Source organism: Lutjanus erythropterus, chromosome 16 (assembly GCF_056507025.1).
Source record: "Lutjanus erythropterus isolate fLutEry1 chromosome 16, fLutEry1.hap2, whole genome shotgun sequence".
NCBI classification, from domain to species: domain Eukaryota; kingdom Metazoa; phylum Chordata; class Actinopteri; order Lutjaniformes; family Lutjanidae; genus Lutjanus; species Lutjanus erythropterus.
The window spans coordinates 8,967,140-8,984,721 of NC_139332.1; the positions used below are offsets into that span (position 1 = coordinate 8,967,140).

General features: G+C 39.5%; 1 protein-coding gene across 2 annotated transcripts in view; it reads right to left on the reverse strand.

Annotated features, from left to right (window-relative positions):
- khdrbs3 (KH domain containing, RNA binding, signal transduction associated 3) overlaps nucleotides 1-17,582 on the reverse strand; it is a 153,023-nt gene that overhangs the window by 29,252 nt on the left and 106,189 nt on the right. For both annotated transcript variants that reach the window (XR_014772098.1, XM_084739726.1), the window contains exon 7: nucleotides 4,454-4,536. Coding sequence is in view for 1 of the 2 variants with exons in the window: in XM_084739726.1 (XP_084595852.1) it covers nucleotides 4,454-4,536 (83 nt within the window). In the remaining variant the exon portion in view is untranslated. The remainder of the gene's footprint in view (nucleotides 1-4,453; nucleotides 4,537-17,582) is intronic.

Genomic DNA, 17,582 nt, shown 5'->3' on the forward strand with positions numbered 1-17,582 from the left:
CTGTTAAATGGAGCAACATAACACTAGGACTGTTTATTTTGCATTGAGATGAGAAACACATTGAGCCAAATGCACCTTTGGCCAGATACTCTAAATGGTGATTAAAACAAAGATAATACATTTAACGTAATGAGCTGCAATTAATTCCTTGGAGGAGAGTGTGAATCGTCACTGAGTCTGCTGAGATTGGTTTGTTTTGAAACCTTAGATCCAAAAAAAACCCACTGATTTACGAGGTGGAATTCAATGTTAAATTTCACTTTTTTGACTTCATCTTAAAGGACAACCCAAAGGTCAGTCAAAACATTTTACACTTCACAAAATACTAAATTATCAGTAGGTGTTCTTTGGAGTTTCAAACAGGGCAGAAAATTAGCTTAAATGACTCCTAGCATCTCATGCACCATAATCCAGCTGTTCTGAAGCCAAAAGGCTTCAAAATCTCAATTTTTACCTCATATTCTCTTACATTTACTCAAGCCCAAATGGCCAGACTGCAGCAAACTCGCTACCCTCAGATGCTGCTCATAAACTTCAGACATAAATACAACTCATCGCATATTCAAGTGCTTTTTAATTCAGAGCACTTGCTCAAGCTGTTTAGAGTACTGTTATTGCCCTGGTATGAACTCTGAGCAGTATTATAACATGATAACAGTGGAAAAGGCTCCATGATTCCTTGAGATGAACATTGACAGGCCTCTGTCAGTTTTAATAACTGTCTATCAGGAACTACCAATGAGGTTGGAGCATTTCCAGGACTCTTTGTTCATGTAACAAGCACATGTTCAATCAGCAGGGAGTTAGACTTATCAGCTTTGTTCAGGCTGTAGGCAAAAAAAAAAAAAAAGATTTGTTTCTCAAATCAGATCTTTAAGGCAGACCAACACTGATTTGCATTTCCAGACATAACCAACCTATCTGCACTGGTTGCTGTGGCAACAACATAGGCATCAATAACTATGTGTGCTGTGACACCCTCCAACAACTGTACTGTAAAGACAGTGTACATGAGTCTCCCCCCAAAGTGCCAGCAGACTCTTCATTCAGAATAGGGTGGTGCCAAAGGATGATGCCATTGTCATTCACCAGTGGTTGACAGTCATCAACCAGTGAGCCTCCTACCATTGTAACATCATGATTTAAAAGCCTTCTGTATTTGAGGTAGCGTGTCCTCTCAGACTTGCCCAAAAGCAGAAGTTTCATTACGTTTTTGACGGGAGGGATAAAATAAAAGGGAACTGTTGCAGCTGGTCACTGCATAAACGTCACGTTTCCATGTCTCGTTTATTTTCTTATTAAAGTGAGATGCTCTGAGTTTCTTTTCTGCTGGCAGCCCTCCTGGTCATGCAACGTAGGGACTGCATGGGAAGAGGGACCTGTGGTAGCAAGAACACTGGGCAATCAGAGAAATAAAACATTATTTTGTAATTGTTTCCACAGCGATTATGTTCTAGGCACAAATAAACACCCCTGCACACCCCCTACCTGGCCACATAACCCTGTGGCTAACCGCTGCAATGCCTGTTTTGGCCTGGAGGTTGCTGTTAGAGCTACAGACGCCCCAACAACAACATCATCGTCCATCTGCGATGTTTTACTGTGGACATCATCTCATACCAATTTAGTAAACATCAGACAACCCTATTTCAGTGTGTTGTACCTCATAGCGCTCAGCTAGCAGCTGCTCAGCCTCTTTGCTGTACTTCCATCACTCTGGATTCCATATTGTCAAATGTGCGTCGCATTGCAAGTGATGGAAAAGGCACTTTGAAATCCGAGTGACCAGATTTAAACAAACCCCCTCAAACAACCCAAACAACCTCCAAGAGTGGCTCAGATCCAATTAGAAAAATCTGTGTCCAAAAACAAATATGGACTGGTAGTCGGAACAAGGCCTTCATAACTCAGTGTCTGCAGTTGAAGAGACAATGTATAAGGAGTGTTAAGAAGCCACTGTTATCTGATTTTGAAAGCTAATAATGTTAACAATGCTGTTCCTCCCAAAAAATAATCTTTCAACAAAAGAAGGGTGCTCCCATTGCTCAGTTGGTAGAGCGTTCGCCCCATGTACTGAGGCTGGTTTGATTCCTGCCTGTGACCATTTGCTGCATGTCTTTCCCCCATTCAAGTAAGTGATAGAGGAAATATATTCAACATGAAAATCAATCAGTCAATGCATTTGGTATCAATTATGTACAGAGAATTGCAACTATTAGGGTTTATTTACTTTAAGTTGAATCTGCTTGGTTTACAGTTTGCTTATCTGTTTCTTTGTATAAAACACACACACACACACACACATGCACTAGCTAACAATAGGACAAGTGGAGTTTGTTGACTACAGTATTCAAAAACTATATTTTAGAAAATGTTCAGTACCTTGAACGTCTGTGGCTATTCAACATTCCAGACCAGAAGATTTAAGGTTAGAAGGTTTTAAGGTTTGAATTGGGGTTATTTATTTCTGGTTAGTACACTAAAACTAAAACATTCTCATAAAACTGTCCTGCAGTGAGGTTCTAATGTTCAGTTTTTGTTATGGAGTTTGGATGTTGTTGAATTGTGTTGTCACCACACAGAAAGGCTTCTTAACTTTTATTGTTTCATTGTTTTATTTTGTCTATGTCTATTTCAATATGTACCCTGTGGCAGCGACTGTATGATTGGGATATGGTTAAAGTTAGGAAAACATTGTGCTTATTGTGGTTTTAAAAAGCCAGCAATAAAGCAGCACGATTTTTTTGTTTGTTTTGTTTTTTGGGCAACCTGAAGGCAGCACAACAAGCTCTAAACAGAACACTGACACACTATCGACTTTTAAATATTATAAAAGTTATATTCACCCTCCCTTTTGCTTTTCACCATCAACTCCTGAAAAAATATCTGGCTCCTCAGCTGCTTTATGCTCCACTGTGTTTACCTCTAGCGGCTAACTTTGTCTGTCTGCTGTTTAGTGCTGGGCAGGTATTGTACTGAGGGTTTATCAGCAATTTAATGTTTCGCCTCCTGCCGCTGGTAAAGCGAGCAGTGAGCTAAACAGTAAAGTTGTGGTCTGTAATAATCAAAACATTAAGCTAAAAGACACTAAACTTCTCTTCATGGCTGAGGGGCACTGCAGGTGTAGGTCAGGTGATAATTAAGCAATCCCTTTCACATCACACATTATTATTCTGACTCTAATATTTTAAGCACTTACCTCATGGGCCATTAAGTCCCAACATTTGGTTGCCCAATTGTGAATAATGTAAAAACAATACAGAAAAGGCAATTTAACGAAACTTAAGAGAGCCATCGTTAACTGTGCCACAATTCTGATGTGGTGTTTCCTGAAGGTGTTGTTTCTGATGCTTCTCAGAAAGTTTTCAGTTTTCAAGAGGAAACCGGTGCCACTAGACACTTGCAGTCACACTTAAATTTTCTTTCGCAGTCCACCTTTAATGTTTCTGGTGTCTTCTGTAAGGATCATGTTAGCAGTTTGAGCAGGTTTAGTAAACCCATACTATATTGGTAGCTAGCCGACGACAAGTACTGTTCACTGTTCACTGTTGTAACAGAATGCTGAATGTTGAATGAACTGAAATGAACTGGGATGTTTGTGTAACATGTCACTGAAGGCTCACAGTATGGGAATAAAACTTGGTGCCAACAGGGGACCACCTACATGGAATATCTGGTGGCCATAGAGTAACTTTATGTGTCCATTAGGGGTTTGATGAGCCATTAATCTGGATCGATGTATATTTTCAATAATCAAAACTCCAATCCCATTGATGCAAAGTGAAAACATGATCTTTAAGATATACCCTTATTTTGAAATTCCACATCTAAGTCTTTGAACCTTGACAGCTATTATGGACCCAAATTATATACTTTTGCAAAATGTTCTTGTTGTTAAGCCATGTTTTATGTGGGTTAGTGGAGTCAGTTTAAGCTAAACTTTACAGCACTTAACTGTTAACAATTATTTATAATCATTTATGCAAAATTTTTCTCTTTAATAGCCAAAGCCAATAAAAAAAGAAGTGGCATCCTCTTCTGTGACGTATATAAAATGGGCAATTGATATCATCTGATATCGATTCATATCAGGGCAGACTTAATGATATCAGCAAATATCGTGTCAAAATTGTTTTAGTATCATATCATGATCAAACTTGTGATTTAAACCCCTAGCAGCCTCAGACCATCAGGCCACGGTCAGTATGAAGCACAGTTTTAAAGTAAGTCACAGACTTACAATTTCTGGAATGAATGTTGGATGTGGCACGTACACACCTGACCCCGACACCTCTATACATAAGAGAAGATGCTCCCTGTACTGACACACAACCATGGTATTGGATGTGAACTGCACAAGGCAGAAATGTCCAATATTAGCAGAATTGCCAGAAATAATAGGCTGGTAAATGCCCAATACTAAGTGTTATTTGGATAAATTTGCAGAACTTACTTTTGTCCTTGATTACTGTAGTTGTTGTCGTACGATTCATATCCCTGGTCATCATAAGCTGTTCCGTAGCCGTCGTCATATTCCTGAGGCAAAAGAGACAAAATCCAACCGGTTAGGAGAAAAAAGCAAACATTTGGACAGTGAAGAGAGGTTGATATGATGACCTGTGCAACATTATAAACTTGTTGAAATGCAGAGTGAAGAGGCTGAGAAGACGGATACCAGCTGCTGTGTGCCGTGTTGTTTGGTTAAACTGTGACCTTAGCACCTTTTCGAAATTGGTTTGCAAGAATTTGAGTATTTTCACCAAACCATGGTATCCTACGGAGAAATGTTTTCACTATTCATCAAATGCTCACAGAGAAGGTTTTAATGATACATTGCGATGTACAGAAGCCTTCAACTTAGCACGGATATAGGTCAAATTGCTTGCCAATCTGCCGCTATTGGTATAGCAGCCCATATGCAGCCCCATTAGAGTGGCAACTGCAGCCCTGCCCTTGTCTCTGTGTCAACTGACTGACAGTGGGATGTAAAGACTCTCGCTGTGGCAACGTTTCATCACTACCTCAAAGGATGAGCCTTGAACATCTGTTTGTGCTCCAGCAATCTGCCCCGTCCCCTCCTGCTCGGCGCTCCACCCAGGCCCCCGCCAAGAGGAACATCAAAGCGAACCAGTGCCGCACCCGTCCTAATTTGGGATAAATGGGACTTATGTTCCACAAAAGGCGTCGACCCCTAGCGACACATCTCTCATCCCCCACACACTTCTTGGCTAATTCCATCTGCCCCTGATTTGCATGCTTGAAATGAATGTCTGTAAGATTTAGCACCAGAAGAAAATGCTCATCACATCCATATTATTATTAAGGCCCTAATTCCTGATTAGAAACATGCATTTGCCAAATGACAGCATTTGAATTGACTCTTTTATCTTTAATCCTCCAGAAATGAAGTATGTGTAAAGGAACTACTTATGTGCGACTCTCAACAAAGAGACCCAGATGTAGCAACACTTCCATGTTTCTGGGTAAAATACCTGCAAGCTGCATTTTAGGAATAATTTTTTTTATGCTCAAACCTCTCCTTGGTCATCCCATTGGGTGGCTTTCAACACTTGTGATTCCTTTGTTGTTTTTTGTGCGAGTGGAAGGTGTGTTGGTTTTTGTGGAGGTCTTTATCAGTTCCCTTCTATTTGTCTAGAGGTAGCTGGAAGGGAATTTAAGTCCCTGCTGGCATTTGTAATTCTGCAGTTACAAGAGCTTTTGCAATGTCAACAATTCCCCACGCTAATGCAAGGACTAAGTTTAGTCAACAGCTGTACTTTTGATAATATTCAACCCCTCGAACGCCTTTTAAAACAAAAGGCGCAGCAGTTCTCAAAAAGCTGTGCAATTTTGTCAAAAGGGCTGTAATTAAAAGCAGATTTCAACAGGCAGATGAAACTCTATGCTTTGATTTGCAATTTCCCATCATAACCTTTTTCTGCCTGATGAAACCCAGCAGAGAAAATAATTATCCTCACAATTTTTGAAGAGTTTTTGCCAAAGATAATCATCATAATACTGGCAATAGTACAAACAATGTTAATATTTAGGCTGTGGACATGAAGAGGGAACAGGCTTAAAAGGCCATTTAAAAAAAAACCAAAAGGACAAGGAAAGTTGAAATGTTGAATCTTGGGCACATCTGTAGTCCTGCTTGTTCAGGAATAGAAGACAGAAAAAATCTTCTGCACAAGTAATGCAATCCAGCTTTACATAAAACCTACTACTGCGGATATTATGATGCTCCACTATTCTTATAGTAGTATAGAGGTTAAGTTGCAAATTTTCTTTTTCCTACATGCCTCAATGACATGTAATAACATGTTAAACAGCCAATAACCAACATTATTAGATTATGGTTCAAACATGCTGCATGCTTGATGACTCACTGATGCTGATGGGATTTTCTCCTTGGGTATCTAAATTTGATACTGAAAGACGAGGCATTTTTCAGTACTCAGTATAGATAGTCAGATATGCTACAGATATGGTGTCACAGTCTTAGGCGCCACCTGTGCCCCCCCCCAGAGTTGAAGATGGGGGTATAGCGACCCCCCAATCTTGAGGCAAAGCAGGAAAAAGATGCAAAATAAAATTTCATTGGCATTTGAAAGAATCACGAATAAAGTCATAGCCATATTATTCTTAATATTTAATTTAAGCTACATGATGAGGTGCAGTGTGTGTTTTGTTGCTCTTATGTGTTACAGGCCGAGCTCACCAACTATTTAATTAATTGGTTAACAAGCACAAAATGTCACAAATTCAAACACTTCTGATCATTAACGCGCTTAATACAGTAACTTGTGGCTCTTCAATCTGAATTAGGCACACAGCATAATGTCTGCCACCAGCTTTGTGTGGACATACTTCAAAACATTAAACGATGAAGATGCAAATTGTTCTCTGCGCTGGAGGGATGAAATGCGCTGGACTGACGTTTGCTGCAACATTTTTTACGAATTGTAAAATATCACTTCCATGAGGCGGTTCAGGCAGACAGCGACAGATCACAGGCAATAAACTTCATGTCGGCATGTCAGCTTCACAGCTGTGGTGAAGGTCAAGCTGCATGCGCCATGCACACTTGTTCATTATAATGTTGATTAATGTTGAAATGATGTTCTTCTGCCTCAATAATGATTATTAATACCACCGGATAATACACTGAAGCGCTTAGTTTTGGAACCCACATACACTGGGATATTGAGCTCCTGTTCCCAGGATAGAAAATGTGTCATTTTTCAGAAAAATAGGCTATTTAACCCTGCCCCTAACCATCAAACAGTACATAGGCTGACATTTTTTGCACCCACAATGTTCAACCCAAGTCAGCAACCATGGTTCATATGTTTAATAGTCCACATTTTCTGTTTACCTTCTACAAAATCAACTTCATCACTTTCTCTTTTCAGCTAATGAAGATAATTTACACATATGCGTGTGACTACTCTGTGGGTCGGGTTGAAATGCTCTGAAGAAGGGGTTAACTGCAGCAAAGCCAAACAAAACACAGCTCGTGGCATGTTTATGTGCTTAACAGATGTTGTGTACATCAGTGGTAACACTGGCAACCTAAAAGGATGGTATTTCATACATTTGTTGTGTTTTAGAAATAAATATTGAGCACCTGCATGATGGATAATCGTCAGTTTTATTCTGAGGACTGATCTGGCAAAAAAAAAAAAAAAACTGGCCTAAAATGTGAACACCTATGAGATTATGATAGTGAACTTCTGTCTAAGCATGTTGGTCTTTGGAAATGCAATATGATTTTATTATTCAAACATCTAACTGGTATTAGCTTTGTCATGTTAAGCAAGAAGAAATAACAATGTTTACATTACATTAAATTAATGCTTTTCTGACATTTTTCCCTCGCCTATATGGCCATCAGGTAACAACCAGCTGTATTCGATCTGTGTATTGTTAATATTTTAGCATTTCAAAGTGGTGAAATAAACAACAAAAATAATATGCAACATACACTATTTGCTCAAAGCCACAACTAAAGTCTTTGAAGCTGAAACAGCTTTGCCACCCTCTGATGGAAGTTTGTGAATTGCCGGTGTCATCCCATTTGAAATTAAAATAATGTCTCTGTTTTTGTCACAAACACGCCTGGTTTTGTCACAAAACTAGGATCACTCTGTTTCAATCTATTAAAAGCTGTCTCTATTATACAGTACCTATTGCAGGCTGGAATAAACAAGCGTGGTTATGAATAGTGAACGATAGGGAGTCTCAGCAGGAGGACAAAAAGTAAAATAATGCAGCTGTGATTGTGAAGGCAGCCGGAGTTATCAAATAAAAATACTAATGCATTTTCTTTGGGTATAAAAACAGGAGGACAGTCAAAACTTGCACAACTCAACTGGTTACTTTACTGACCACAGATTTTTTTTTAGAAATTAAATAATGCTTGGACACATAACAAAAGCACTCTGTTACCTTTTTTTTTTTTTTTACATCAAATTAAAACATAATACTTCTGTGAAGTTTCTACCAGTATATGACATACATATTTGTTTCAAAAGCTTGCCTATGAAACATGACCTCTAGGAAATGTGTCATGGGAACTCAGACCCTAAACTTTTAAAACAACGTACACATCATGCGTTGTAACTCTACTGTTCATCAACTCAAACTTCATCAACAGTCAGTTAGTACCAAGACACGAAGCTTCATGTCCAGCGGGGCTATTAATGGAAGGTGAACTTGTGAATATCAGAAATTAAAGAGTTCAGGCTGCAGAGTTACATAATCTGATGTGAAAAAAACCCCTCAGACATCTGAGTGCCTTCAATGGTTAAATACACTGAGCAGTGGTATCATGAAGTGCCGGCAGTAATGTACTGCAAAGGTGGGGCTAATTAAAAATAATGAGCTGTGTGGGCTGTATTAGCCACTGATATCATGAACTTTTATCACAGTTTAACATAAAGTTATTTCAGATCAGTGCTACAAGTTTGAGACTTTAAAAAAAAGGAAATGTTTTTCTTACACCTTCAAAATGTTCTCTTTTATTGGTATCAAAATTGGTTGAATGAATTTATTTTTTCCAGCAAAAAAAACAAAAAACAAAAAAACAAAAACTATTTAATGTGATTTTTTTTTCACCTTCATTACTAGATCCCCATATTACGAAGGCAGCAGGGGCTAAAGTCTGAACTTAAAATATAGTTTTATTTACCATCAGTAACCTGTAGCTTTGGTATTATTGAAATATACTACACCTGACATACTTTAGCTTATAATGTCAAAGTTTATATTTCAATAAAACATTTCAGCAGGAACTGGTGTTCGTGTAAGTCTCTGGTGACATGAGTTTAATCATTTATTGTAATTCATATAAAAAAAAAAAAAAAAAAAAACAAGCTCTAAAAAGTTAGCCTCTTTAATCTCACCGTCTTGTCAACAGTGAAATTAGCAGTTAGTATAATATTTAAGAGAGAGAGAGTGTTTGATTTTGGAAATGGATGTTGGGAAATGGAAAGCTTCTCTATAAGGATTTCATTAAAAGAGATGTAAAAATCAGGAGAAATTCATGAGAGGGTTCATGAGATTATATCACAACAAAAAAAACATAAGAAAACATGGCATTGTTAGATGATTTACCACCAAAACTTGTTTTGTCAGAGGTCAGAGTGACCTCGGCCCATGACCACCAAATTCCAGTCAGTTCATGCTGGAGTCCAAGTGGATGTTTGTGCCAAATTTAGGACAAACTTGAGATCACAGTGACCATTCACCATCAAAATGTAATTAGTTCATACTGCCCAAGGCATTCTTGAGATACTGTGTCCACAAGGATGAGACGGATGGACAGACATCCTGAAAACATAATGCCTCCAGTTACATTGTGGGCAGTGAGGCATAAAAACGTTCATCCCGTCAATCAGCCCAATAAAATCAGAGAAAATCTTGTATGCATATTTGTCAGTTTAGTCCAAGCATCGTGCTATAAGAAAGACTACTGGGAGAAATTGCTTTCTTGGTTTTAGGGGTGGTTCAGTTAATTCTGCTTTTGATGGACACTGGACTGCATCTCCCAGTCAGCAATGATGAAGTGAAAAGTTGGAATTAAACTTTTGTTTGTAAGAGCTGTCTGTAAGTCAATTGTCAGAGCCAGCTTGTCTGCCCTGGCTAATTTGACTTCTCCTCAAATTGTTTTGTAAATTTTTAGTCACAGTAGAGCTTGATGGCATAATGTACTTGGGTTTGAGGTACAGAAATAACGTTACCACTGTGAATCCCTTGCCGTCTACTGCACTGATTGGCAGCATAACACCAGCATCACACTTTCTATCCCCATCTAGCACCGACGTAATCTTTGACTATGAGTCATCCTTGGACATGGCAGCTGGGTGCTTGTTCTCAATGTGGTACACCATAGTGCTAGGAACTACTACTAAACCGAAGAGTAGCATTTACATTTTACTTGGTTGCCTTTCTGAAAGAGACTGATAATTAGAAAACCCGTTAGCAGAGGGTGTGGGTAGGACTGCAACGACACAGGCGTAAGAGCAATACGGCTGTCATGTGATGCAATGTTGAGCTCATTACCATCATCACCGCAATTTTTAGTTTGAAACAATACATATCAATTATAAATGTATTGTAATTTAATGCATTCGATGACAGCTACACACACAACAGGTCGGGAACGCAAAATCTGATAGGTCGACACTCTAAGGCATCATGGAATTGCCAACGGACGGCTAAAAACAAGCTAACAACAACTGTTTTAAACAGAAAAATGGATAAACAATTAAAAAAGACTTTCAGTGTTAGATTCATTATTAATTCATTTCAAATTGTCTCAAAAAAAGACACAGCTGTTCAAGGCTGGATTACAATGCTTCTAAAAGGGATACAAGCAATGGCATTGGCTTATTGTTAGTCTGTCCTGCTTAACTTTCTTTGGGGATAACAAGGTTTGGTGTTTTTTACTAGTTGGGAAACAACAGAGGAAAATTTTTTTCTTGAGAAGCTGTAGCGTTTCTTAAGTAACCCACTGTAACCTGCACATTGTACTTTACATTGAGCGGCACCATCACTCCGTCTGCTGCTCGCTCTCCCTCACTTGCACACCGCTCATACATATTACGCACTGCCCTATTCCTTAAAGGACCTATGAGGGTATTCTTCATGACTTCACCACGCTCACAAAAAATCCATACCGTCACAGCCCTATGTGTGGGTAAGCAAATTAGCTGTTGAGATCCCTACTTGATACACTTATAACAAATATCATTTTCAGTAGGTGTTGAAACAGCTGGACCAAAGATGTGAGACAGACCAAATGACATCACCATTGCTGTAGGCCTAAAACAGAGCATCCATATTCCCAAGACTTAAAGCTACAACAAGGATCTTTCACATTTTGTTGATTTTGGATGTCCCTATGGACAAAAGTGGTAGTGTTTCCACTGTAATAATCACAAAATATAACCTAAAAAGTAAAATTATCTGAATAAAAATCTCCTCCTGCTTCTTTTTAATTTGCTATCATACTATTCACTGTAACTTTGGTGGCAGACAGTAAGAATAACAATACAGAAAAAGCTCTGCTCTAACAGTCCCTGTAGTAGCTTTAACTAATATTTTTTTCATACATATTGGAAACCATTTCTAAAGCAAACCATTCTGCCTACACACTTCACTACAAACACAACCCATTGTTTCTTGTCATTTAGTGCCCTTTGCAGACCCGGCACAGTGTTAGCAGAGCTAGTACTAGATAGCCTGATTAGTTTTCAGCACAAGCCATGTGCCATTATTGTTAACTGAGTCCTCCAGTCCTCTCAATGGCGGCTCTATCTAGGGGCTGTCCACTCACATTGGACAACACGGCACTGGTATTAAGGATCACATTAAACTTTAACAATGGCATGTTATTGCCATTTATTAGAGCAGCTACTCTATAATTGAGTTACAAGCGGGCTGAGAGGAGAAACATGCCTGGTTTATAAATCACACCGGCACATTTAAAATGATTCTTTTCCTTGCCGTCTGACACATGGAAAAACAACTTTAAAATTGAAAGCAGGCCGAGACGATAGTGTGATTGAAGCTATTATAATACAGTATCTGATGTGTTAGTATTGATATACCATTTACTCAAAATATCTTGGAGAGCACAATAGCATGACAGTGCTGCAACGGAGCTGTGTTTCCAGCACTAAACAGGATTAGTGTGACAGTGAGAGGTTGGAGGGGGGAGTGGAGACAGACGGGGGAGAGGGAGAGCAGCCCCTAAGTGAGTCTTTCATTTGTATGCCAGTGGATGGCTGAGAGGCGTGTTGTTAAAAGATAAGGACTGGCCTCTGAGGCCACTGAAGACTAACAGAGGGCCTGGCACTGCATGTTACAACAGCAGTATCACAGCCGCTCCACTGTGCTCTACAATACCACTGTAACAGATAGGAGGCCACTGACACCCAGAGCAGGCTTTTCAGGCGCTGGATTTGTTCCCTGCGCGCTGCACTAAATCCAAATGAGTTCAACAACACTCTGTCCTCACATTGTGAACTTTGTTGAGAAGTGCGCATGCTGCACGGCCTGTGCGAAAAAGCCGAAAGGTGTCACGAATGGAAACAACAAAGCGTGAGAAAATTAAGCAAATCAAAAGAAGAAGAAAAGCCTTGTTCCTCCCAGACGACTTCAGTACGATACCATCTGTTCAAAGAGAAATGTCGCGCCTCCGCACAGCTGTGCCACACACCGCTCTTAACTTCTTAACAATAAAAGGAAAAATAACACCCCGTGATATTGCTCAAAGAAAACAAATAATCCAGCGTCTGTAACTCTCGGTCATCTGTCTTGGTCTCAAAATTTGTCAAAGTTATGTGTCATTTATACGGCTCTTCCTGCCAGCATATTTCAGAAAGCTGAAGAGGCTGGAATCTGCAGAAACTTTTCCGCTGCAGGGGTAGAAATACTACTCAAGATATCAGATTGAGGATGCCAAAAAGTTGGCCCATGCATCAAGTTGAAATATCACTTCCCTGTGTTACGCTTGACAAATGTCTGAGCTTTCCATACTGTTACTTTACCACCTTCTGATTCTGGTCCAAGTTTAAAATAAAGCTTATTCACATTTGTCAAGTATTATAAAAGGAATTCATGTCATTAATGAATTAGCCCTGCAGGAGCACATCTGCACTGGAAAATGAAATTCAGTATCACTACTTGCAAGTAGCTGTACTCGACTGTACTTGTTCATCCTGTGCAGCCACAGGGGGGCTGGAATCTATCCAAGCTCGCCTTGAGCAAGAGGCAGAGTACACCCTGGACTGGTCGCCAGTCTATCACAGGACTAACACATGGACAAAACAATCACACCAGCAATCACACCTGCAGGCAATCTACAGTCATCAGTATGCCCCGTCTGTATGACTGTGGACTATGAGAGGAAACTGGAACGCCAGGAGGAACCCACACAGGACCTGTGAGAAAATGCAAACTCTACCCTCTGTTTCTAATATTCATTTTTTATTGATTGTTGTGGTTTTGACTGATGCCTCCCATGATTAAGACTTTTTCAAGATATGAAAAAAACTAGTACAGCCATGCTAGTGGTTCTGTGAGCTAAATGCTAATGTTAGCATGCTAACATGCTCACAACGCAAATGTTACCACTATGTATAATTTTTAACAAGTCCAATATCTTAGTCTGGTGTGTTACATGTGCTAATGTTCAAACTTCGGGGCTGAGAAATTAAGACAAGGTAGAGGTGCCAAAAACTGCAGATCCCCAAATGACCACTAGAGGCTGGCTCCAAAAGCAAGCCAATCTCCACAGACCCCATCTTAAAATGTCAAATTTTACAGCAGAAATAAGCCTTGGTTGGAAAACAGTTTCGGTCTCTATATAGCTGATTTTAGTCCAATGTAGCTGAAAGACTTATCACAGTAGTGATGTTTAATGTTGGTCAATAACCAGAATTGTTGATAACGTAGGTTGTGACTGATGACATGTGTACTCCAAGGGGTGGAAGCAGCTGAGGTGATAAAATAAGTAAAAACAACAACATTTTTGACCAAATACCTTGAAATTGCAACAATACTGTAGGGATGACGATTGGGGCTTTCACAAAATATTAACACAATTAGATTTTTTGATAATTACTGACTATTATGACTAATTAAATAAAGAAAAATATTAGAACATCTAGAACAATCTGGTAGGATCAGAAAATCTTGTAATGCACCCTTTAATAACAGGAAAAGACTACATTTATGCCGCATCATAATATAACGATATCCAAAGACTACCATGACATCTAGTCTCGGATCACGACACAGTATAATATTGATATATTGTCCAGACCTTGCTGATTTCCCTGTTCATGATAGCAGTGCAGTATGTGTGTTTTTATGACTCACTCATTTAAATTCTTTTAAGTCTTAAAGTTATGCATAATTAAGGGCATGCCCGCTTTGAGTGACAGGTAAGTACCGTCACAGATGGCTAGCCGCTAGGTAGTAACTTTATTCGGTCACCTCAGCTTCATCCATGCTCCATCTCTTTGCCCATTTTTACATTAGCTTGGAGTTCTGTCTGTGGAAGAAACCTGACCACCAGGACAAACCAACAAAGACACTTTGAGAAAATGCAAACTCTACACAGAATGGCCGTGGCTGACCAGAGGGTTCGAACTGACAACTTTTTTGTTGTGACTCAGCCGCATGAAGGAATTACCTTGAATGGGATTTTACAATATCAGAATTTCTAATATTAATTATGTATTGATTGTCATGGTTTTCACTGTTGTCTCCCATGTTTAAAACCCTTTTACTAGAGCTGCATTTACTAGGGCTTCAACTAACAAATATTTTTCATTATCGATTAATCTGACAGTTTAAAAAAAAGTGAACAATTGTCACAATTTCCCAGATCCCAAAGTGTCATCTCCAAAATGCTTTTTTTCTCCAATCACTGGTCCAAAAAGCAAAAGAAAAAAAAAAACAAACCAACCCAGAAAATGTTTTTGCTTGAAAAATGACTGAAATAATGAATCAATTATCAAAGTAGTTTGTGATTAATATTCTTTTAAATCAATTCAACTACAAATCATTGCAGCTCTATACAGCCATGCTACCATGCTATGCCATGCTAAATGCTAACATTGGCAAGCTAACATGCTCACAAAGGCAATGTTACCACAGTGGTGCTTAGCAGGTTGCTTGCTTAGCAACAAAACAACACAGCTGAGGCTGATGGGAATCTCTGGTTCTACAGGTATTTGCTCATGAAGAAAAATATTGAACAAAGTCAAATATGGCCTGCTGGGGGCGCTACATGAAAAGTCAGTTGATCACCAAAGTCATAATGATTCATTATCTGGGCACCGTGAACATCTGTAACAAATTTCATGACAATCCATCCAGTAATTGCTGAGATATTTCAGTCCAGACAAAGTGATGGCCTAACCCAACCAACACTGCTAGGATGGCTGATAAAAATAGGAAAAGAAACACGATACGAAAATAAATTACCCAAATGTCTAACGTGTGTTGGAAATTACAGATGATTCACATTTAGAATAGATAAAAATAGATTCATTTTCTCTGCAATTATTTCAAATCACAGGTTTTGTCTCAAGTGAATAGGTTTCAATCTTATCTTCATGACTGGCCTCGCCCGCCACACCAGTCAGAGGCAGCTTCTTTATGACACTATCTGAAATATTTTCCTAACCATTACACTCAATTTAGATTAAAAGGGCTACAAGGACAGCACCATAGAGAACACAATTCAATTAACAACGCCTGGCTCTCAACAGGGCCGGACATGCAGGGAAGAGCCTGAGGGGTGGGATGTTTTTTTTTTTTTCATGATGCCACAACAGTCAGCAATGCTCAGAACGGATTACTGTATCTGGAGGATTTAACATAAACAGTACCAACCCACGTGCATTGCACATTTCCTGGTCTTCTCACCCAAAGGAATTGAGCTTGTGTGTGAACAAAAACAAACAGTTACACTTAGATTTAGCACGAAAGTGAGGTTCTGCCACTTTGATTAGCTTCCTAGGATCTCATAGCGGCAATGTTGAAAAAAAAAAGATCACATGCTGCCTTCTTATATGAGAATTACATCATGTTTAATTCTTCTCCAATGGGATTAGCAGCAGGTAAAGCAGAGATCTCAATGCACCTAATGAATTACATGAAATGAGATTTGGCTGCAATCACAGCAACCATTCAAGACTGATGGGGGCTGCCAAGACTGGATCACAGGATAATAACGTTTCTGTGATTTTGTTTGGTAACAATTGGATTCAGAGTAATTTAATACTGATACAAATAGAAGCTTTAACAGGGTGGGATTATGTAAACCTAAACCATCCAGACAAAGATGCCGTACACCCGTGTGTCATCATGAGAAAATCACCACGAGGTTATCGAGGTCTGGTGCTGTTTGTCTGCGCAAGAGAGAGCAAGAAAACGCCTCCAGCTGAACTAATGTTTTGGCCCGTGGCGATGCCGCACAGCGAAAAGGAGAATGAATGTTAAACAGTGATAAATGAAGGCAACAAATGTGAACACGAAACATCTCTTTGTCATTTCATTGATGAATAAAAGGGGCTATTTGTCAGCGGCCGATGGAGAACACTTGTCTGTGGATGGTGATGCATTCAGATAATACAGAGTCAAACTCATTCAGGCTCTAATTTGTAGCGATGCGGTTAGATTTATCATGTGGCAGATGTTGGGGGTCTTTTTTTTTCTCCACCCAGATACACAGGTGCAGGTGTTGGGGGATGCAGTTTACAACTGTGACAATGATGGGAAACAGCTGGTCCAGGAGTCATTCTCTACGACCTCCACACATTTGAATTGCAACCTCTGAATAAACCTGTCAGATGTGGTTAGGTATGGGCTGCTGGGGCAATTTTCCAGCGAGGGCCACCTCCTCTCTCCTTCTATCTGCTAAATATGCGATGTTGATGCTGGAGTCTCAGGGGGACTTGCCTTGACAGTGCGGCAGGAGACTCTCTTGGCAACTGCACAAAGGCTCTGACTCTAAGCCTAATATATTCATCTCTGCTAGCTGTTGATATTACAGCCAGGTTCCCACAAGACTGCAGGTAAGCTACAAAACCAAATCACAATAATGGCTACAATCATAAATTCACACTCTTTGTGCTGACGCCTCATGTAACAAGACAAAAAATGAAATATGGTGGACCGTACAGCACTGCATGTTTGAGTTCAGCTCTTACAAGCTGAGACTTTAGCAACATGCCAGTTCCCCCAAATTATGAGACAATGGATTTCCTCACACACAGTGTTATGTAGTGATGTAGACAGTTATCTGTCTCTTATATTTTACAAGACTTTGTTTTAAGGAAATAGTCTTGATTCTCCAGAGGAGGAGGAGTCTTCTGATACCACAGTTCCACTGCATGGAACTGTTCTTTTCTGGGCATTTATTGGCAGAAACAGTGGGTAGTGCCTGGTACCTACAGCTTTCTTTGGTATCACCTCAGGTGACATTTCAAGCGAGCTGAACCAAAACTAAGCACAGCAGACCACTGATTGGATGGAGCTTGCCGGCACTGTTATGACAA